A 22,217-nucleotide genomic window follows, 5' to 3' on the forward strand; every position below is an offset into this window, starting at 1 on the left:
TGCATCCCCCAAGGCTGACCCACCTAGCCCCACCCCCTCACCCTATCCCTGTAACCCTGCATTCCCCAAGGCTAACCCACCTAGCCCCACCTCCTCACCCTACCCAGGATAATCTTTCTTTCCTTTGGGATGCACCTCTGTACTGTGTCCTCAATAATAACCAGAAACTCCTGCCATTGTTGTTCTCCTGTTTTCCCCACTTGGCTCTGCTTCCAATCGATTTTTGTCAGTTCCTCTCTCATGCCCTTGTAATTACGTTTATTTAACTGTGACACTATTACATCTGATTTTGCCTTCTGTCTTTCAAACTGCAGACTGAAGTCTACCATATTATGATCACTGCCTAAGTGTTCCCTTACTTTAAGATCATTTTTAAAGTCTCTTTCAATAGCACTATGTCCATAATAGCCTGCTCCCATGTGGGCTCCATCACAAGCTGTTCCAAAAAGCCATCCTGTAAGCATTCCATGAATTCCCTTTCTTTGGATCCACTGGCAATATTAATCACCCAGCCATTTGCATATTGAGGTCCCCCATGATCACTGTGAACTTACCTTTCTGACATGCCCCTATCTATTTCCCAGTACATCTTGTGCCCCTGGTCCTGGCCACTGCTGGGAGGTCTGTACAAACCTGTCTGTACAAATCCGCAAACCCAACTGCCCCGTCTGACCCGTTGTCTCAGCCTGCTCCTGCCCCACCAAACTCACTCGTCTCTGCACACCTCGACACTGTCCTGTCCCCCTTAGTCCAAGGCCCTGAAGCTCTTCAGTCTGTACATAACACCCATTTTGGGTTTTGCTTGCCTTTGTGATTCCTCAACTCCACCCACACAGACTCTTATCGGTTTGTTATTTTCCATGGACGCTGCTTTATCGCTCGTTTGCGAGCAACAGTGTTGGAGACCAAAGAAAGCTGCAGATGCTGGAGTCCAAGGTGGACAAGCAGGAGGCAAGAAGAACACAGCAAGCCAGGCAACGTTATGCAGCGACGTGCTGCTCTTTAAGACAGCGAAAGCTGCGGGGTCTGAAGTCACGGCTACAAATGTATCATTTCTTTTGCTACATTTCGTTGCCGTGACGTGTGCGCAACGCGCGCGGCTCCAACTCGCTGAGTCAATGAGCGACGGAGTGAGTGAGGTGACCATCCGGAGGAGCTGCAGAGATTCCGCCCAGTGCTCCAGTTCAGATCCGGCTCCAGTCTTTCCGCCTTGTGCTCCGCGCCGGTTGGGGGAATCCAGCTCCGGTCTTTCCGCCGTCTGCTGCCCTCCGGATCTCCCGGGGCCTGCTCTGCTTCCTTTGCTCCCGCGCCTAGTCGTGAGCATCACGTTTCTTCGGTTCTCCTCGGTCGTCCGCAGCATGGGGAGACGGAAAAACAGACCCAGAAACCGAGACAGGAATGTAAATACCGACAACAAGCCTGTAGGTATTGTGACCGTCCGGCCTCCTTAATTAATATATTCCGTTTAAACACGTGCCTTAACTCCAGCTCCTGTTCGACCCACCGGTATTTCAGAGTCTGCTTCATACATTGTTTTTGTCATTATCGTCTAAAAGGCCATGCAAATGAGCCCACTGGTTTTATTTTAACTTCTGGTTTTACACATTCTCAGGTGGTGGATGGCTGTCGGCCTTGAGAAGTGGTTCATGTAGAGCTGCTAGGAGAAAGTGAGGACTGCAGATCAGAGCTGAAAAATGTGTTGCTGGAAAAGTGCAGCAGGTCAGGCAGCATCCAGGGAACAGGAGAATCGACGTTTCGGGCATGACTCCATCCAAGCCAAAAGGAACCCCCTTAACTGGCAAAAAAATCCACCACCTTAACATTCTCCATCCACCATGTGCAAAGTGGCAGCCACGTGTAATTTGTACAAGATGCCCCGCAATAGACTCACTAGGACTTTGCCAACAGCACCTCCCATAACCACAACATTAATCAACTGGACTTACAAGGGACAGCAAGCACGCCACCCCCCTGCGAGCTCCATTCCAAGCCATACTTCATCCAGACTCCGATACCCTGAAACATCTGTGAAATATACCGTTGTCACTGAGCTGCTGCCTTGTACCAATACCCTCAGTAGCCTATCTGTTAACAGAATGTTGTTAGGGAGGGAATTGCTGCCCTTATAACCCAGTGACAACGGTATATTTCACAGATGTTTCAGGGTATCGGAGTCTGGATGAAGTATGGCTTGGAATGGAGCTCGCAAGGGGATGGCGTGCTTGCTGTCCCTTGTAAGTCCAGTTGATTAATGTTGTGGTTATGGGAGGTGCTGTTGGCAAAGTCCTAGTGAGTCTGTTGTGGGGCATCTTGTACAAATTACACGTGGCTGCCACTTTGCACATGGTGGATGGAGTGAATGTTAAGGTGGTGGATTTTTGCCAGTTAAGGGGGTTCCTTTTGGCTATGATGGAGTCAAAGCTTCTCGATTATTTTTGGAGCAGCCATTATTCAGGCAAGAGGAGACGATCTGTAACTCTTATGCTATTTAGATGGCAGGCTTATAGGGCTTGAGCTAAACCTCCAGCCTGTCACATACTGAAGAAAAATACAGCTTCTGACCTTTTTTTTGTATTCATGGCATTATTATGGCAGTTCTAAGTAAGTTTCTGATCATAGGTGGTCCCTGGGCTCTGAGATGTGGACTGTCTACAACAGACGCCTCAAGGCACTGGAGCAGGCCCACCAATGCTGCCTGTGCAAGAAACTGTGAATCTGTTGGGGGGGAAAAGGAAGCATCAGCACTCTTGACCACGCCAACTTCACTAGATGGGCTGGACACGTCCACATGACTGACACAAGACTCCCCAAGCTCCTGGCAGGTGAACAGAGGAAGCTCTTCAAAGATGGCCTCACTGGTGAAGTGTTGCAATCCCACAGACACCTGGGAATCACTGACCGAAGACCATCCAAAGTGGAGGAGAAGCATCTGACAGTTGCTATTGTGGGGGGAAAGCAGAAGTGAGGTGAAAGCAGCCTCAGGTGTATGCTGCTACACCAATGCTCGACCCGCACCTTCCGACTACCACCTTCTGTTCGAGGTGAAATAGCCTCCACTGGCCTGTGCAGTCACCTATGGACTCAACCTTGAGAGTGGAAGAGTGCCATCCTCATCTGCCAGGGACCACCAACAATGATGGTGAGGGATATGGTGCTGGTCATGCTAATGAATGTTAAGGGAAAGTAGTTGGTTTTTCTTGTTAGCAACAGCATTGTGTGGCCAAACGTTGCTTGCTACTTATCAGCCTGAATGGCACCCTTCGCTCCGACTTCATCTGTGGAAGTGTGAAGGAACTTGAACATTTGTGCAATCACCAACAAGTATCACCACGTCTGACTTTATGATGAAGGGAAGGAATTGAAACAGCTGAATGGTGGGGCTTAGGACACTCCTGTGTGGAGTTTGCATGTTCTCTCTGGATCTGCGTGAATTTCCACCGGGTGCTGTAGTTTCCTCTCACAGTTCAAAGATGTTCAAGTTAGGTGGATCGGCTGTGCTAAGTTACCCGTGGTGTTCAAGGATGTATAGGTTCGGTACATTAGCCATGGGAAATAGAAGGTAACATGGATAGATTTGGGGGGGGGGGTTTGCGGCGGGTGGGTCTGTGATGGGATGATCTTCGGAGGGTTGGTATGGACTTGTTGGACTGAATGGCCTGTTTCCACAATGTAGGGATTCCGTAACCACGTCTCTATAACTAGGACTCTTTTACCCTAAGGAACTTATTGGGACCCTTACGAGATGTCCCTACCACTGGAACAGGAGGCCTGGTTTCAAGTCCCATCTGTACCAGAGCTATGTAAGAATATTTCTAACAGGTTAAGTAGAAAACAGCTAGTTCAGGCACCTGAAGGTGGGAATCCTGTGGTAGACCAGGTCAGTTTTGGTGCAAAAGATGCCCTCTGCCCACTTGGATGCAATATCACTTTGTAAGTGGTGGCTTGTTAGCTCAGATGGTTAAAGCATATACTGACAGTGCCTTGGTCATATATTCAGTGTCTCTACTGGCCAGTGTTGTTGGTGACTTCCCCAGACTTCAATTCTAAATGGCGTTTGTGGCTTAGGGGTAAGAATATTGCCCACTGCAGCAGGAGAACTAGGTTTAAGTCCATTCTGCTCTGGACACGTGTAATAATACCTCTGAACAGGTTGATAAAATACTTTCACCCAGGAACACTTGCAGTGACGTCCTAGGGTGAGATAATTAGTTTTTAATAGTGGCAGTCATCTTCCTTTTAAACAGGTATGACTCCAGCCAATGAAGAATTTTCTGTCTTGATTCCCTTTAGCTCGAATCTTAGCAGAGCTTCTTGACCTCATGTGAAAAGCTGCCTCAGTGTTGAGGGTGATTATTTGTTCCTGATCTTTGAAATTTAGCACTTCTGTTCATGTTTTGATCGAAGCTGTGATGAAACCTTGTGCTGAGTAGTCATGATTTGGAGATGCCGATGTTGGACTGGGGTGTACAAAGTTAAAAATCACACAACACCAGGTTATAGTCCAACAGGTTTAATTGGAAGCACACTAGCTTTCGGAGCGACGCTCCTTCATCAGGTGATTGTCTGATGAATCACCTGATGAAGGAGCAGCGCTCCAAAAGCTAGTGCTTCCAATTAAACCTGTTGGACTACAACCTGGTGCTGGGTGATTTTTAACTTTGTGCTGAGTAATCCTGGTTCAGCTCAAACTGAGTATTGTTGGACAAGGTTTTTTCTGGGAGCTGGTGACATCATCCATAAAAACGCTGTTGATCAAGAGCAGGCTAATGGGGTGGGTATTTGACCAGTTCGGCTGTCTAGCTGATTGTGGGCTGAATCGCATTTGGTTAAACTGACGGGGTGTTATTTAAAAATGTGGTCTCCCATTTAAGATGGAGCTGAGAAGGAATTATATTGGTCAGTGGATTTGGTGTGTTTTGAATTCTCTTTCCCAGAGAGGAGTGGAGGTAGGATCATTGAATCATTTCAAGGCAGAAACGATGACTCAGTTAACTATTAAGCTGTTCATTGCAGAATCCACCTGTATGTTAAAGGGATGAACAGTTGGAACAGGCTTGAATTAGTGACGTTGGCATTTTTAAAAATTAACTCACAGGAAACAGGGGTCACCGGCGAGGTCAGCATTTATTGCCCATCCCTAATTGCTCAGAGGGCAATTAAGACTCAACCACATTGCTGTGGGTCCGCAGTCGTATGTAGGCCAGACTGGGTAAGGGCAGTAGATTTTCTTCCTTGAAGGGCATTAGTGAAGCAGATGGGTTTTTTTTTCCCCTGACAATTGGCAATGGTTTCATAGTCACCATTAGTTCCAATCTTGACTAACAGGGAGTTGGCCTAAAAGTGGAATTGAAGTCACAATCAAATAGGTTGTGGTCGTTTCAAGTGGTCGAGGTTCCAGGGCTTGAATGGTTAACTAGTGTTCTTAATTTATGTATTTGTGTATTGTAAAGTCTATGAGAAAGTGAGGACTGCAGATGCTGGAGATCACAGTCAAAAAGTGTGGTGCTGGAAAAGCACAGCCAGTCAGGCAGCATCCAAGCAGCAAGAGAGTCAACATTTCGAGCTTCAGGAATGAGGGAGTGGCCCAAGGGGCTGAGAGAGAAATGGGTGGGTGTGGGGTTGGAGGGAAGATAGCTAGGAATGCGATAGGGCAATAGAGGTGATGATGATAAGTTGGAGCAGATAGATGGGAAGGAAGAACAGGTAGGATAGTTCAAGAGGGCAATGCTGAGTTGGAAGGTTGGTTCTGAGATAAGGTGTGGGGGAGGAGAAATGAAGAAACTGGTGAAATCTACATTGATCCATTTGGTTGGAGGGTCCAAAGGCAGAAGATGAGGCGTTCTCCCTCCAGGCATCAGGTGGCTAGAGTTTGGCGGTGGAGAAGGCCCAGGACTTGCATGTCCTTGGTGAAGTGGGAGGGGAGTTAAAGTATTCAGCCACAGGGCGAATCCAAGCCCTGCGTTTCTCCCTCTCCCGCCAACCCAACCAGTACTCTTCCACTGACACAATCATTCGATTGGCTGAACTGGTCTTCACCGTCAACAATTTCTCCTTCAAATCTCCCCACTTCTTCCAGACAGAAGGGGTAGCCATGGTCACCGCATGTGCTCCAGCTATGCCTGTCTCTTTGTCGGGTACGTGGAACAGTCCATTTTCCGAAGCTACACAAGCATCATTCCCCATCTTTTCTTCCACTACATCGATGACCATCGGTGCCAACTCATGCTCCTGCAAAGAGGTTGACCAGTTCATCAATTTCACCAACCCCTTCCACCCTGACCTCATTCACCTGGACCATCTCAGACACCTCCCTCCCCTTCCTGGACCTCTCTATCACCATTTCTGATGACAGACTCCACACGGATATCTACTTCACACCCATCGATTCCCACAGCTACCTGGACTCCTGCAAAAACACTATCCATTACTCTCAATTCCTCTGCCTCCGCCATATCTGCTCCCAGGAAGACCAATTCCACTGTAGAATATCCTGGATGGCCTCCTCCTTCAAGTACTGCAATTTCCCTTCCCAAGTGGTTGACAATGCCCTCCAGTGCATCTCCTCCACTTCATGATCTCTATCCTGAACCCCACCCCTCCAATCGCAACAAGGATAGAACCCCCTTGGTCCTCACCTTCCAACCCACCAAACTCTGGATACAATGCATCATCCTCTGCCATTTCCTACAAACAGACCCCACGACCAGGGATATATTTCCCTTCCCACCCCGATCTGCATTTCGGAGAGACCAATCCCTCCGCGATTACCTTGTCAGGTCCACATCCCCAGTAACCCACCCTCCCCTCCGGGAACATTCCCCTACCACTGCAAGAAGTGCAAAACCTGCACCCACACTTCCCTCTTCCCCCCCCCACTCCTTCACCTCTGTCCAAGGTCCCAAAAGATCTTTCCACATCTGACAGAAATTCCCCTGTACTTCCACACACAGGGTCATAGAGATGTACAGCATGGAAACAGACCCTTCGGTCCAAGCCGACCAGATATCCCAACCCAATCTAGTCCCACCTACCAGCACCCGGCCCATATCCCTCCAAATCCTTCCTATTCATATACCCTTTCAGGTGCCTTTTAAATGTTGCAATTGTACCAGCCTCCACCACATCCTTTGGCAGCTCCTTCCATACACGTACCACCTTCTGTGTGAAAAGGTTGCCCCTTAGGTCTCTTTTATATCTTTCCCCACTCACCCTAAACCTATGCCCTCTAGTTCTGGACTCCCCGACCCCAGGGAAAAGACTTTGTCTATTTATCCTATCAATGCTGCTCATGATTTTGTAAACCTCTATAAGGTCACCCCTCAGCCTCCGCTCCAGGGAAAGCAGCTCCAGCCTGTTCAGCCTCTCCCCATAGCTTAAATCCTCCAACCCTGGCAACTTCCTTGTAAATTTTTTCTGTGCCCTTTCAGGTTTCACAACATCTTTCCAATAGGAAGGAGACCAGAATTATTCCAACAGTGGCCTAACCAATGTCCTGTACAGCTGCAACATCATCTACTGTGTACGTTGCTCTCAATGTTGTCTCCTTTATGTTGGGGAGATAGGACACCAACTTGTGGAATGCTTTTAGAGAACATTTCTGGGACACATGTACTAAACAACCCCACCGCCCTGTAGCCGAACACTTTAACTTCCCCTCCCATTTCACCAAGGACATGCAAGTCCGAGGCCTCCTTCACCGCCAAACTCTCGCCACCTGACACCTGGAGGAAGAATGCCTCATCTTCTGCCTTGGGACCCTCCAAAAACATGAGATCAATGTAGATTTCACCAGTTTCTTTATCTCCCCTCCCCCCACTTTATACCAGATCCAACCTTCCTACTTGGCACTGCCCTACCTGTCCATCTATCTGCTCCATCTTCCGCTCTGACCTATCACCATCACGCCCCACCTCCATCTACCTATCGCAGCCCCAGCTCCCTCCCATTTATCTCTCAGCCCCCTTGGGCCACCCGCTCATTCCTGATTAAGAGCTTATACTCAAAACGTTGACTCTCCTGCTATTTGGATACTGCCTGACTGGTTGTGCTTTTCCAGCAACGCACCTTTTGACTATTGGAAGATGTATATCCGGGCAATTCAGTCAGATAGGTGCTAGTGTTGCAGATGTACTTCAGTAGCTTGGCTAGGGGTGTGGCTAGTTCTGGAGCACATCTTCAGCATTGCTGCTGGATTGTTGTCTGGACTCATCCTCTTTGCAGGATCCAGTGCGCTCAGCTGTTTTTAAATACTGTGTAGAGAGAACTGCATCTGCTGAAGACCGCAATCTGTGCTGACTGGAATCTTGAGCAGGCTATCATCCACTTTTGATTATGGCTGAACATGATTGTAAGAGCTTCAGGCTTATCTTGTGCATTCCTGCAGGATGTTGATTCTGGGATTGCTTAGCTCTCCTGTTTGTGAACACAAGTCAATGCTACTTCAAGAACTGTGCAATCACCCTTCTTGTAGATGGATGCATCTGAGACAAATAGAGATGAAAATGTCCAGTAGAATTTCTCCCATACCTTGACCTTCATTGTCTGCCACTTGCTCAGTCCTTCAGGACCTGATGTAGTCAGTCCTGCTTCTGAACCACTCTTAAAAATGGATGCTCAAATCTCCAAACAGTAGTTTATTTGCCCTGCTTACTTTCAGTATTTGTTCCAAGCGACTTGAACGTGAGCATGAAGAAATACCGAGTTATCGGTGATGCGAAAGTGATAAGTGGTGATCTGTTCGAAATTCTTTGTCCATGTCTGACCAGATACCATGGACTACAAAGTACTCTACAGATGAGTTTAGTTGTACATGGGTCCAAATTGTTGCACTTATTTAACGGTTGAATATATATTATATGTTTAATTTACAGGGTTGGGGAGCTGGTTACCAGGAGATTATTAAAGAAAACAAACTTTATGAAGAGTATTACCAAAGACAAAAGATTGTTCCTGAGGGGGAATGGGATCAGTTTATGGCAACCATGAGGGAGCCGTTGCCAGCTACTATTCGGATAACTGGGTATAAAAGGTAGGTGAATGAGAACTGGGTTAGTAGCCCAAATATTTGTGGTAGAACAAACAGTCAGACCATTGCTAAGGGGTAAGTCAAAGGCAACCTCCAGTGACTGTGTATACACAACTAAACCTGGAAATTGCTGACGTGTCGTTCATGAGAAGAATCCCTCTTAATGGTATCTTACCAAAAGCATCAGTAACATTTAATCAAACATTGGGAAATTAGGTTAGAGTGCATCTTCATTGGATAACCAAAAAATACCATAAAAAATTTTAATTGTCTTAATTACTTTTGATCAATCTCTGGCAATGAAAATTTGGTTGAAGTCTCAAACATTCCAAATTTTACTTAGCATTGAAGACATAAAATGCAAATTAAACCTGTTACAAAAACATTTTCATTCTCTTTCTTGTGTCACACACACTTCTGATTTTTCCTTCTCTCTCTTTTGCTTGCTGTGTACATGAATTTGGTATTGAATTGATTGCTTGGACTCTACTTTATTGTTTATAATACATGTCTGATAGTCAGGTAGATGTTTCTGCAAGGTAGGTGGGAGTTGTGTATCGGAATCCTGCAGAATTTCCATCATAGCAGACTCTGAGGGAAGTATCCAGAAAATTGATTCTGCTTGGCACTTACCCTGTGCCTGGAACCCTCTAAAAGTGCCCATTACAAATGAGAAAATTTAGATGGTTATCTTGCAAAGCCTAGACTTAGTTCCTGGATGACTAATAAATTGATTCCCAAGTCCTTGTACTCTCCACTCTCCCCCCCCCACCTCCCCCTCCCCCTGTCTCCCAGCCATTGCAGCCTATCCTCTTTGAAGCCTAAACTCACACTTAGCTTGAATGCCTGTGCTTTTTCATGAACTGTCAAAATGGTTGTATGCGTTCCTGGATATCACTGAAATCATAGAAAACAGTGCCATGATGACCCCTGATCGTGTCTCCTGTCAGAATGTTTGGAAAAAAGAAGAGCAGAATGGCAATCTGAGTGTGATTGTTACTTCTCAGTGTCCTTTGGTAAGGATTCATCAATCTGTTTAAAACAGCTAGGCTGTTAGGGTTCCACAATCTTTTGAGTCGCTGTAGATCATATTACAAAAGCCTGCAGAGTCCGTGGGTGAGTATTGTAAACAGTGAGTGTGTTCATTCACCACTGATGGCAAAATTCAGGCCGGTAAGGAAAAGGAAGAAGTTTCATTTATTTAATAGTTACTCTTAGGTCCTCTGTAAGCTCCATTAGACCAATGATTGCTTTTTAAAACATGCAGTCACAGTTGTAGATACAATACGTTGGATAACTAATACACGGCAGCACCTCACAAAAGGTTTATTACTACAGCTGTATCAAATGCTTGGGGGTTGGTTAACTCAGTTGCTGTACAGCTGGTTTGTGACTCCGTGTTACACCTACAGCGTGAGTTCAATTCCTGCACCTGCTGAAGCTACCAAGAAGGAATCTCCTTCTCATCCTCTTCCATTGCCTGAGTCATGGTGACTCTCAGGTTAAGCATCATCCATTCTCTTGTCCTCGCACCCACTCTCTCTCACGCATGCTGACTCTCTCAAATGAGAATGCAGCCCTGTGGTCCAGTAGGACGACGGAAATTTGAATTCTGTTTTTTATTCCCCAAACCTATCCCCCTCCAAATAGACTGCATTTCTCAAACTAGAAGGATATCTAAGACTTAATAACCGATGGCGAACAATTGCTCTAAAATAGTTTGTGCATTGAAATTTTAAATATTTTCACTATCTTGTCGATTTGACAATCCTGTGATATCGACTTTGGCATGCTAAATTGTAAGCAAGATATGCTTTTGTTTAAATTATAGCTGTTGATGTTATACTGCATTGTGTACTTTTACACAAATATAAACAATATATGCTATATCACGATAGTTAAAACAGCATTGAGTTATGAATCAGTGGTACCAATCTTGCTTTTAAGTCAGAAAATTTCAGATCTCTAGTCCTGCTTCAGTGTTTGAGTACAACAACTTGACACAGGAGTGCTACCTCTTAGATTTGCTGTCATGAAATGAGACATTAAATTGGATGAAAAACAACTTTGTGCTGCAATTTCAAACATAAAAGAGGAGACTTATCTCCAGTTTTGTCCAATATTTATCCTTAATCACCATAAAAATCTGGTCATTGCTGTACTGTGGGCACATTCTGTGAGGAAAGTAGCTGCTGTATGTCCTTCATTATAATGGTGACTGCCTTTTCAAAAGTATTTAATCATTTGTAAAGTGGACTGTAGAGTTCTCTGAGATGCCCTGTGTTCATGAAAGGCGCAATGTACAAAGAAAGCTTGATTATCAGAAGGTTGCACTGCTGGTGCCTCACAGCGCCAGAGACCCGGGTTCAATTCCCGCCTCAGGTGACTGTCTGTGTGGAGTTTGCACATTCTCCCCGTGTCTGCGTGGGTTTCCTCCGGGTGCTCCGGCTTCCTCGCACCATCCAAGAAAAAATGTGCAGGTTAGGTGAATTGGCCACGCTAAATTGCTGGTAGTGTGAGGTAAAGGGGTGAATGTAGGGGAATGGGTCTGGGTGTGTTGCGCTTCAGCGGGTCGGTTTGGGCTTGTAGGGCCGAGGGGCCTGTTTCCACACTAGCAATCTAATCTAATACACAGGCGGGAGTAGTTTGTTCGGTTCATCGATTCTGGATAATCGAATGCCGGCTAACATAGTTTAGCCAAGAATCAGGACCTTGCGATCTTGCCGAATAATCCGATAATTCAGATAATTGAATGCCGGATAATTGAGGTTTCTCTGAAAGTGGACCTCTTTCAGTTGTTTGGAACATTTTGCACAATTCAGTGAATTGCATTAGCTATGCACTTGAAAATAGCCTATCGTTATGCTTCTATATAGAGTTTCTTCTTGTAATTGCAAAGACTGAGAAAGAACATTGCCAATGCAATATAAGTTTTGCTTTAAGTATATTTTTCTTCTCAACAGTATGCACCAAGATTGTTTTTTATTTACACAAAGTGCGATGTTTGCATTTTGACAATACAATGTTTTGTCATTTTTACCCAAGATTGAAACACTTTTTTACAGCGATTATAGATCCTTTTTAGAATGTAGTAGTATAACGTGTAGTGAAATTGTCAGCTGCTGACGTATTGCTGGCTCAGTTAGGCTGTTTCCAATCACACCTCAATCCCAAGTATCATTGTTGAATTGATTCTTGATCGTATCACTGCCTCTGGTCATCCTTTCTTTTCAAAGGAGCTGCCATCTTCCATTTTAAACTCGTTAACTTGTTTTATGGAAGATTTTATTCAGCCAGAGATTTATGTTTGGCATGCACCATTCATGGATTATGTGCTTCATAAACTTGAAAGGAAGCCAGGAAAAAGTTGGTTTTCTTGAACAAAACTAAATATTTGCCACATGACTGTCATTCGTTCATTCGGAATATTTGATTTTTCTCTTTTGTTCTTTTCTTCCCTCTCATGTTTGATTTGTAAAGCCATGCCGAAGAGATTTTGCATTGTCTAAAAACAAAGTACTTCCAAGAATTGCAAGACTTGGAGGTGGACGGACAGAAGATTGAGGCCCCGCTACCTTTGAGCTGGTAAGAAATGGTCTCTTTCACACGTGTGACAGCGAAGTTGTAAATTTCAACAGTTTGAGTTAAATTAAGATTTCTTTTGTAGGTATCCAGGTGAATTAGCTTGGCATATTAACATTAGCAGGAAAATGCTGAGAAAGTCACCAGTCTTGGAGAAGTTCCATCAGTTCCTTGTTAGTGAAACAGAGTCTGTAAGTATTCATATTCATTAGGGGGAGGGAGAGGGAAAGTGCAGTAAAATGATGACAATTTTCTCAAGTTGAAATGCAAGAGAATGAAATTCACAATTTAGTCCACAAGTTGGTTTCTTTTGGTTTATTGATTGCAATTTTATTTTTGAGGATGGCATAAATTACTTCATGTTACAAATACAGGAATTCAGAATACACTTATGCCTGCCAATTATTTATTTGTGTCTTTGTTTTGTGATATGATGGGAAAATGCATTATTTTCTTCAAATCTAAACGTTTTCACAGCTAGTGGAAGTTTTAACAATGCAGACAGATGTTAATCTTGAAATATTTGATTCTCATTTTAACAAGATAGACTGGTCAAAATTAAATAGCTGTTAATGTCTTTTGGCATTTTTAGATATGCAGAAAGTCTAAATAAAATGTTGGAAAAAAAATGTGTCCCAAAGATCTTGACCTTAATACAGCATAATTTCAAATCTGTTTTGTGCAATTGCTGTTACTGCTTTGAATGTTTGTTTACTATTCATTAGTTCTTTGAAGTAAAAGGGGTGGAAGAGATTTGGAGAAACCTTCAGTATGGTTACCCAGAACTTGTATTGGAATTATTGGTTTTCTTGATACACTATATGTAAAGGCATGCATTTGGGTAAAAGGAGTACAATTTCAATGGTTACAAATAATATAAAAATTGGTAACCCAGTAAAGTGTGAGCATGAGGAAGACATGGGTAAGATGGAAAGGCACTTTGCAGATGCAATTAATATTTACAAAGTAATGCATTTGGGAGAAATAATATGGAAAGAAGGTTGTACCTAAAATACATGATCAGTGGAACATAGGAAGTGCAGGGCAAGTTGAAAGTGTAATTAAGAAAGCACGTAGGATACCTTCTTCATGTTCCTCTACATTTGGGAAAGCATCTAATCATCACTAATTCCGAAACAAATTTTGTCCCCAAGTTACCACTGTCTCTTGAACATGATGCACATTTATTTCCTGAATCAGACTTTGGTAGTTGACCAAATGCCTTTGAAAGCCCAGGTGCAACAATACATTGTCTTCATTAGACCTTTTTACTGAAAATAACAAAGCGAAAAAGCAAATAAATAGCAGAGGGTTCATTTTATAAATAGTGGGTATTGAATACAAAAGTAGGGAAGCCAGTTAACCTGTTGTAAATATTTAATTAAGCTTTGGATAGAGTATTGAGACGCCACATTTCAGGAATAGGATACAGGGGAGTCTACCAACGTGACATCAATGATAACAGACTTCAGTTAATTTGAGAGATTGGAGAAGCTGAGATTGATTCTATTTCATCCATATCTTACGTTTAACTACTCCAACACACTGGGCTGGTGTCCCATGCTCTTTAAACATAAGATCATCCAAAATTATGTCCATGTCCTGACTTGAGCTAGTCCCATTCACCCATCCATGCTTTGCCGCCTTACCTGCATACATCTCTGTTTTAAAATTTTTCATTCTTAATTTGAAATCTCAGTGTGGCTTTGCCTCTGCCTATCTCTGTAGCTATTATCTCAGTTTTGATCTCTCACGCATCATCACTTTTGGTCTTTGCACCAGTGGTGGCTGTGTATCAGGTCCTTAGAATTCTGTGTGCAGCTCGTGTCACATTTTGCTTTGCAACAATTTTTGTGAACCACCATTGTGCACACTTGCGTTTATGAGTAATACTATAAATGCAAGGTATTCTTGAAATAAGAGAAGATAAAATAGGGCCTTAAGAGAGAAATGCAAAATATAAGGGATTGTGATCGAGCAAGTAAGGGAACAAACTGTTTACTTTGGAAAGTAGGTCAGTGACCAACTATCCTAGATATTTTAAAAAGGCTAGAGAATGTGGAAAAATGTAGTTACACAGAGTTGTCAAAATTGATAACATTCTACCTGAAACTGCGGTGAACCACTTGCCATAGAATATTTTACAGGGCAATTGGAAATATACTTAAACAGGACTTATAGACTTAATGGTAAGGTCCTAGGGAGTGTTGCTGAACAAAGAGACCTTGGAGTGCAGGTTCATAGCTCCTTGAAAGTGGAGTCGCAGGTAGATAGGATAGTGAAGAAGGCTTTTGGTATGCTTTCCTTTATTGGTCCGAGTATTGAGTACGGGAGTTGGGAGGTCATGTTGCGGTTGTACAGGACATTGGGTAGGCCACTGTTGGAATATTGCGTGCAGTTCTGGTCTCCTTCCTATTGGGAAGATGTTGTGAAACTTGAAAGGGTTCAGAAAAGATTTACAAGGATGTTGCCAAGGTTGGAGGATTTGAGCTATAGGGAGAGGCTGGACAGGCTGGGGCTGTTTTCCCTGGAGCGTCAGAGGCTGAGGGGTGACCTTACTGAGGTTTACAGAATTATGAGGAGCATGGATAGGATAAATAGACAAAGTCTTTTCCCTGGAGTCGGATATCTGGTCGGCATGGACAGGTTGGACCGATGGGTCTGTTTCCATGCTGTACATCTCTGAGGACTGTTATAAAACTCAGGTATAGGGAATAAATTGAATGCCTATTTTAAAGAGCTGGTAAAGACATTATGGGCCCAATTACTACCTTCTGTGCTGTAAGATTTATGATTTCATAAAATTCCAAAATTAAGTGTGCCTTGCACAAATGAATCCTGGTAAATTCTTTATCAGTTAGTCTTTGTTTGGTTTGTTGGCTAATCTCCTTCATTTTACATTCTACTACTTTGCGACTATAACATACTTGGAGTTGTGAAATTTTTCTCTCCTTTTTCCAGGGGAATATCAGTCGCCAGGAAGCTGTCAGTATGATTCCTCCTTTGCTACTTGATATTAAGGCACATCATAAGGTACAGTAGATATTTAATTCTAAAATATAGGAACAAAATACTCTGCATAGTAATAGAGAAATAGGTTAGATTACTTGTTTTGAATCTAGTATTTCAAAATAAATTGCAAAATAAATTGAAAATCACTAGAGGGTATAATGGTGCTGCTGCTTTTGAACCACAAGTAATTTTGGATCAATGTCAATACCAAAATGGTAGAGCAAGATGGTGCTGAGGCTCGGAGATGTTCTATATTATGATAGTTTGAGTTTGCATTGAGTAGCTTTGCAGCCTAGGTTATTTCTGTTTGCAGAAGCTGTGGACCAGTTTGCACTTTGAATTAGCTAGTATGATTCTGTGAAAATGAGCAGAGCTTTTGAAAGTAGGTTCTGTACAAAATAAATATATTTATTCTACTAAAGGCTTGTAAGTTCTTTTCATTAAACATTGAGATAACCATGTAGTGTTTTCTGAAGTCGCACTGAGGTGAAGCCAAATAGCTTACTTTTCCATGTTGTATATTCGTGAGCCAGCTGGCTTCTTACAACACTTGAACAGCTTGCAGATTTGTCTGATTTGTTTTCTGATGCTAATCTGCAAATTATCTAATTATTTTTAGTTTCACCATTTTACCTAATGAACTTGTGTGCTAGTCATATGTCAAGGCTGATATGTGAAACTGCCCATAATTGAAGGTTGGAGGAATCTAGGAGAACGTTCAAATAGCATTGACTAAAATAGGCTTGGAGAAACTGGAGTCATGCCTACAAACCTTTTTTTTTGTTAGTGTATGTGCGTGGGGATTGCTGAAGCAGTCTCCCCAGACATGAAAGCGGATCTTAAGTTTATAAAAGCTTTGAGCTTTGGATGTAGATTTGCTCAGCTGAGCTGGAAGGTTCGTTTTCAGAAGTTTCGTTACCATACTAAGTAACATCATTGGTGAACCTCCAGATGCAACACTGGTGGCATGGCTCACTTTCTATTCATGTGTTTAGGTTGCCTTGGGTTGGTGGTGTAATTTCCTGTGTCATAGGTTGGCCTGAATGGGTAACAGGGAGTTTGAGGAGTTGGGGAGGTGGGGTGGGGAGAGAGGCTGAGGGCTTGAGAAATATTCTGTACTTTTATTATTTCTTTTAGATACAGTTTTGTACTGGCAAGAAAGGTTTTCCCTCCAGTCCACCCCAGGAACTGGCAGCCTCCTTGGCAATTCCTGGGTCACCTGGCTTGACTCACAAGGACTAAAAGTAAGGCTGTGGACATTTCTTAAGGAACAAAGAAAATTACTGCACAGGATTAGGCCTATGGCCCTCCAAGCTTGCGCTGATCCAGATCCTCTATCTAAACCTGTCACCTATTTTCTAAGGATCTGTATCCATCTGCTGCCTGCTCTTTCATATATCTGTCTAGATACATCCTAAATGATGCTATTTAGCTCGTCTCTACCACCTCCGCTGGCAATGCGTTCCATGCACCCACCACCCTCTGTGTAAAGAAGTTTCCACTTATATCTCCCTTAAACTTTTCCACTCTCACTTTGAACTCGTGACCCCTAATAATTGAGTCCTGTACTCTAGGGGGGGAAAATGTTTCTTGCTATCCACCCCGTCAGTACTTCTCATGATTTTGTAGACCTGAATCAGGTCGTGCTTCAACCTCTGTCTTTCTAATGAAAATAGTCCTTATCTACTCAACCTCTATTCATTCCTAGCGCCCTCCATACCAAGCAACATCCCTTCCTCTGCACTCTTTTTTCAAAGGCAGACTGTGTTCATTGGGTAATCATTCTTTTTGAATACACTGTATAGGTGATTTTCCTCTGTGCTGCAGTGTGTGGTGACTCGTTGAGATAATGTTCTCATGCAGCTTCAGATGTAGGTGTTGGGATGACTGGGACGATATCAGGGTTCTTAGCAGAGGCAGTAATACAGGGACTGAAACAAACAGCTTTGCCAACTATCCAACCCAAACTTTGGGTCCGCTACGTGGATGACACCTTTGCCACTACTCAACGAAACAAATTAGAGGAAACCTTCAAGACCATCAATAATACCCTTACTGGCCTAAAACTCACTAAAGTGGAGGAAAACAACAACAAACCGCCAATCCAAAATGTCGCAGTAGAGCGAACAGCCATTGGGGAACCTCAAAACAACATTTACAGCGAAACAATATGTACGGACCAAATATTGAACTACAGAAGCAATCATCCCAACACCCACCAATGAACCTGCATTAGAACATTATTTCAACGAGCCACCACACACTGCAGCACAGAGGAACTATGCAGAGCTGAGAAAAATCAACTATACTGTGTGTTCAAAAAGAACGGGTTCCCAATGAACGCAGTCTGCCGATTTCTCAGCAACAAACCTACCAACACACTGAAGCAGCAGCTAATGAACTTGAAAGGCTCTGTACAGACAACCAGCAAAATTAACGTCATTTACAAAATACCATGCAAGAACTGTAACAAACATTACATTGGACAACCAGGCAGAAAACTAGCCACCAGGATACATGAACATCAACTAGCCACAAAAAGACATGAGCCATTCTCTAGTATCCTTACATACAGATGAGGAAGGAGACCACTTCGACTGGGGCAATACATCCATCTTAAGACAAGCCAAACGGAGGCATGCACGAGAATTCCTAGAAGCATGGCATTCCAACCGGAACTCTGTTCCCAAACACATTGACTTGGATCCCATTTACCACCCCCTGAGAAAAGAGCAGGAAATGACATCACCAATCCAAGGAAACTTAAACACATAAATAGAATGCCACCAGTGCTTCATCCGGAGGCTCACTGATGTTACCTAGGACGTTGACGAAATGTCTGAAAACGAACCTTCCAGCTCAGCGAGTAAACCTACTGCCAGAACCTCAACCTGAGCTACAAATCTGCTCAAAACTCGCTAGATTTGAGCTTTATAAAGAGTTGAGGAATTGAAATGAGAACTATTTGGTGTGAAAGAGCAAACTTTAGCAGTAAAGGAGATGTGCAAATATTTCGGAGATCAAATTGTATAATGATCAGAATGTGGGAGACTAAAGTTAGAGGTGGTGGCTGTTGTGTAGAGTTGGGAAGAATAGATCTTAAATTTCCTGTTTGTAAACCTTTCTATAATCTTGTTTGTTCTATGATGGCACGATCATCACAATGCAATTTAGGCATTCTCTTAGAACAGAAATGATTTAATGTTTGTCATTTATGATTTTCATGAAGATTCGGCAGAATTGTCAAATTCTGTCTTCAAAATCCATTGCTGTAAAGCAGCACTTGACTTTTCCACACCTATTCAGTGACTTTAAATCATGTGCACGAGTGACGTGCAAAATATAACCTTTGGCACTTTGTGATTTCTGAACCTAAATGTTATGAGCCCTTTTGTTTTCAGTCCAGTCTATTCAGAGATCATTTTGACATGATTCTTCAAAACTTCATGCAATTTTCAAAATAATAGTAATTAATTCACGGGTAAAGCAATTGAAATGCTGCCAGTGAATATTTAATTCTCCATCTCAAGTGTTTGGCCTTTCAAAATTTAAATTGTTGGATTTCATTATTGTATCATATTTTTGTGTTTGTTTCCTTAAAGTTGAATTATGATGTAAATTGTGTGAACAAGTCGAAGTGCAAAGTTTTTGTTCCTTGTTAGATTCTCGATATGTGCGCAGCACCCGGATCAAAGACTGCTCAGCTGATTGAGATGCTGCACTCTGATATGAACGTTGCCTTCCCAGGTAATCTTTTTTTCTGATGGTTGGACATTCAAACTCTGCAGTGTCAAAGTCTCTGCCCTGCTATTTTTATCACTGAAGAATAGACCTTCTGCGAATCACTATGACATCAATACCTGCGAATGGCAATCTCAATGTAATAACCTGATGAATTGAAAATGCAGTGTTCTGTCAATCCTGGTTTAACATGATAAATGTGAATCCCTGTTTTATAAATTTGATTTGACAAATTATTACATTTTACGGGTTATAAGGTAGATTAATTTCCTATTTCAAATAAATATCCCTTTGAAAGTGGCACCCCAATATCCAATGGGCAAAACAACCAGATGTAAAATGTTATTTGATACTACTTTTAAGATTCCTGACCTTGTTTTCGCTCTCCATTTATATAAAGATTCTACACAGACTGGACAAATATGTGTTTAAAAATCGATTCCATGCTTATTCTTTTTTATCATTTTATGCACTTAAAACCTTGCTATGAATGCAACTGTGTCAAACTAGAAGGCAAACAGTCATTATTCTTGGCTGAATTCTCTTCCTGATTTTGTTTGGTCTAATTGAAATTATTAACACACTGTCCTCCCTTATTTCTTGCAAAATATAACAAATGTTTTCTGTCAGCATCACTTATTGTTTTTGCAAATAAGTGTAGAATGTAAATTGGTTTTGAGAGACAATCATTATTAACAACAGGTGGGAGACTTCATCTGCTCTTTGCATATTGCCAGAAGGGTAAGCCAGCTTGATGCTATTGCTAAAGCTGTTTAGATTTTAATGTTCAACGTATTAAGGATATCACTGCTTTTATTTATCATTGGTGGTGTAGAAGTGGTGAGTGTAAAATGCAGTTAGGAAGGACGACTGCTGAGCACATGCACACTATTTTTAATCATTTACTGATTACCATGTCTTATTACATTAAATCAAATAACACTCATTCAAGAACAGATTTAAGTTGTAGATAAAGTAAATTGAATTTGAGGTCTGAATTATTTTCTGGGAGGTTGGAGGACAACTTTGCCATGGTTGAGAAAGCAAACAATTGAGTAGAGTCCATGAGCTGAGATTTTGTCATAATTGATTCAGGGGGACCCTAATTCTGTTAATGATTTCTCCCACGTTCATTATCTAGGGGTACCTACCTCGTGGTGTTTATAGTGAGAGTTATAAATGCAAAAGGAGTGCTACTTTTATTTGTTTGTTTAAAATCTCAGTCTGCTATCTTATGTTGTACTAGATGAAGATGGAGGCTGAAGTTGTTTTCCTTTTTACTTCTAGACTAATATTACAAACAAAGATTGAAGGCAGTAAAACGCATGGGATATGGAATGTAAAAAGTGGAATATGAGCCACTTACTAATGATTATTCAACTGTGATTTGAGTATTCTTTGGCAGGAAGGGTTAAAGTTTGAGTATTGCTGAAAAGGACACTTTATCAACATTTTGTACTCATTAGGACAATACTCAAGAATACGAATGTAAGGGAAAACCATCTTCTTATATTGTATGAAAGGAGAGTGCAAATTGGCACTGCACTCTGGTAGAGGTATTTCAATGGAGAATGCACCAAATGATATTGGTGAATGATAGCAGTTAGGTTTGGGTTAAATTTTAAACTAGGTGGGTTACTTCTGATTGCACCAGCTGATGACTGTTACCTGTTTGAGTTGTAGCAGGGGTGATATGTACATCTGTCTGCAATGAACAGGCTCTGTGTGTTAATATATTTAGCTTCTGGCACTACACTGGCAGTCCCAAATTATTTGTCAGTGTAATTCTTCACGTACTCAGGATTATGTTGTCCTGTTACAGAATCATATCTGATGCTGGTGGCTTTATTGCAAATTTGGCATGTGTGGGCTGGTTGGTTGTGTTCAGTATATTGTTTGCTGCAAACGGTTGAAGAGTTGGACAAAATCCAAGTTGGACCCTACTTGGAATACTGTGAGCAGATCTGGGAACCACAATTTAGGGGGTGCAATGAAGTTTTAGAAGAATGATACCTGGACTTCAGGGATTATGTTATGAAGAGAGCTTATCCAGAATTAAGCCTGTTTTCTTTCTAATTATGAAGGTTAAGGGGTGATCTGATCAAAGCCTTCAAGATATTAACAGGAAAAGAACAGAATCGATAAAGATCAACTATTTCCACTGGTTGGGGATTCTAGAACTTGGGGTCTTAATCTAAAGGTTCGGGCTCGTCAATTCAGAAGAGCTGTTTAGAAGCTTATCTATACGCAGAGGGTGGTACATGTTTAAACTCTCTTCCATAAATGGCTGTGGATGCTAGAGCAGTCATTAATTTTAAATCTGAGATTGATGAATTTTTGTTCAGCAAAAATATTAAGGGATATGCACCAAAGGCAGGTACGTGGAGTTAGGCCACGGATTAATCATCTCATTGAATGGCAGAACAGGCTTGAGAGACTGAACAGCCTATTCCTGTTCCTTTCAGCTGTTTGATTTGATCTTCTGAGGAAGGATCAACAGACCCAAAACGTTAACTCTGATTTATCTTCACAGATGCTGCCAGAAATGCTGAGCTTTTCCAGCAATTTCTGTTTTTGTTTCTGATTTTCTGCAGTTCTTTCGGTTTTTATTTGGTGTTATAGCGGTATGAAAATTCATCTAACATATTACTCGTATGTGGGCAAACGTTTTGCCTCAACTACAGCATTCTGTTAGAAGTGAGCATTGGTCAAGGAGTTGTCCTTTAAAAACTTGAGTCACTCTGCCTGACTTCAAATGTAAACAAAACAGGGCCATTAGCTGTCAGTCATCATTAACTGATGTGTTTTCCATGTCACTTGCCAACTAATCAGCACTCTTCTCTCGACTAAATGTTGT

The 22,217-nt window shown here is 42.3% G+C and overlaps 1 protein-coding gene across 2 annotated transcripts in view; it reads left to right on the forward strand.

The window, feature by feature from the left end:
• The first annotated feature begins 845 nt into the window (after nucleotides 1-845).
• The window catches only part of nsun2 (NOP2/Sun RNA methyltransferase 2), a 50,515-nt gene continuing 29,143 nt past the window's right edge, over nucleotides 846-22,217 (forward strand). Inside the window, exons 1-7 of one of the 2 annotated variants that reach the window (XM_043689631.1) lie at nucleotides 1,314-1,421; nucleotides 1,613-1,719; nucleotides 8,871-9,028; nucleotides 12,506-12,610; nucleotides 12,693-12,798; nucleotides 15,569-15,640; nucleotides 19,282-19,366. In XM_043689631.1, coding sequence (XP_043545566.1) covers nucleotides 8,973-9,028; nucleotides 12,506-12,610; nucleotides 12,693-12,798; nucleotides 15,569-15,640; nucleotides 19,282-19,366 — 424 coding nt within the window. In that variant the 5' untranslated portion in view covers nucleotides 1,314-1,421; nucleotides 1,613-1,719; nucleotides 8,871-8,972. Of the gene's footprint in view, nucleotides 1,422-1,612; nucleotides 1,720-8,870; nucleotides 9,029-12,505; nucleotides 12,611-12,692; nucleotides 12,799-15,568; nucleotides 15,641-19,281; nucleotides 19,367-22,217 lie in introns of both variants that reach the window. The other variant, XM_043689630.1, reaches the window with a different exon arrangement.

Source organism: Chiloscyllium plagiosum, chromosome 5 (genome assembly GCF_004010195.1).
Source record: "Chiloscyllium plagiosum isolate BGI_BamShark_2017 chromosome 5, ASM401019v2, whole genome shotgun sequence".
Lineage (NCBI taxonomy): Eukaryota > Metazoa > Chordata > Chondrichthyes > Orectolobiformes > Hemiscylliidae > Chiloscyllium > Chiloscyllium plagiosum.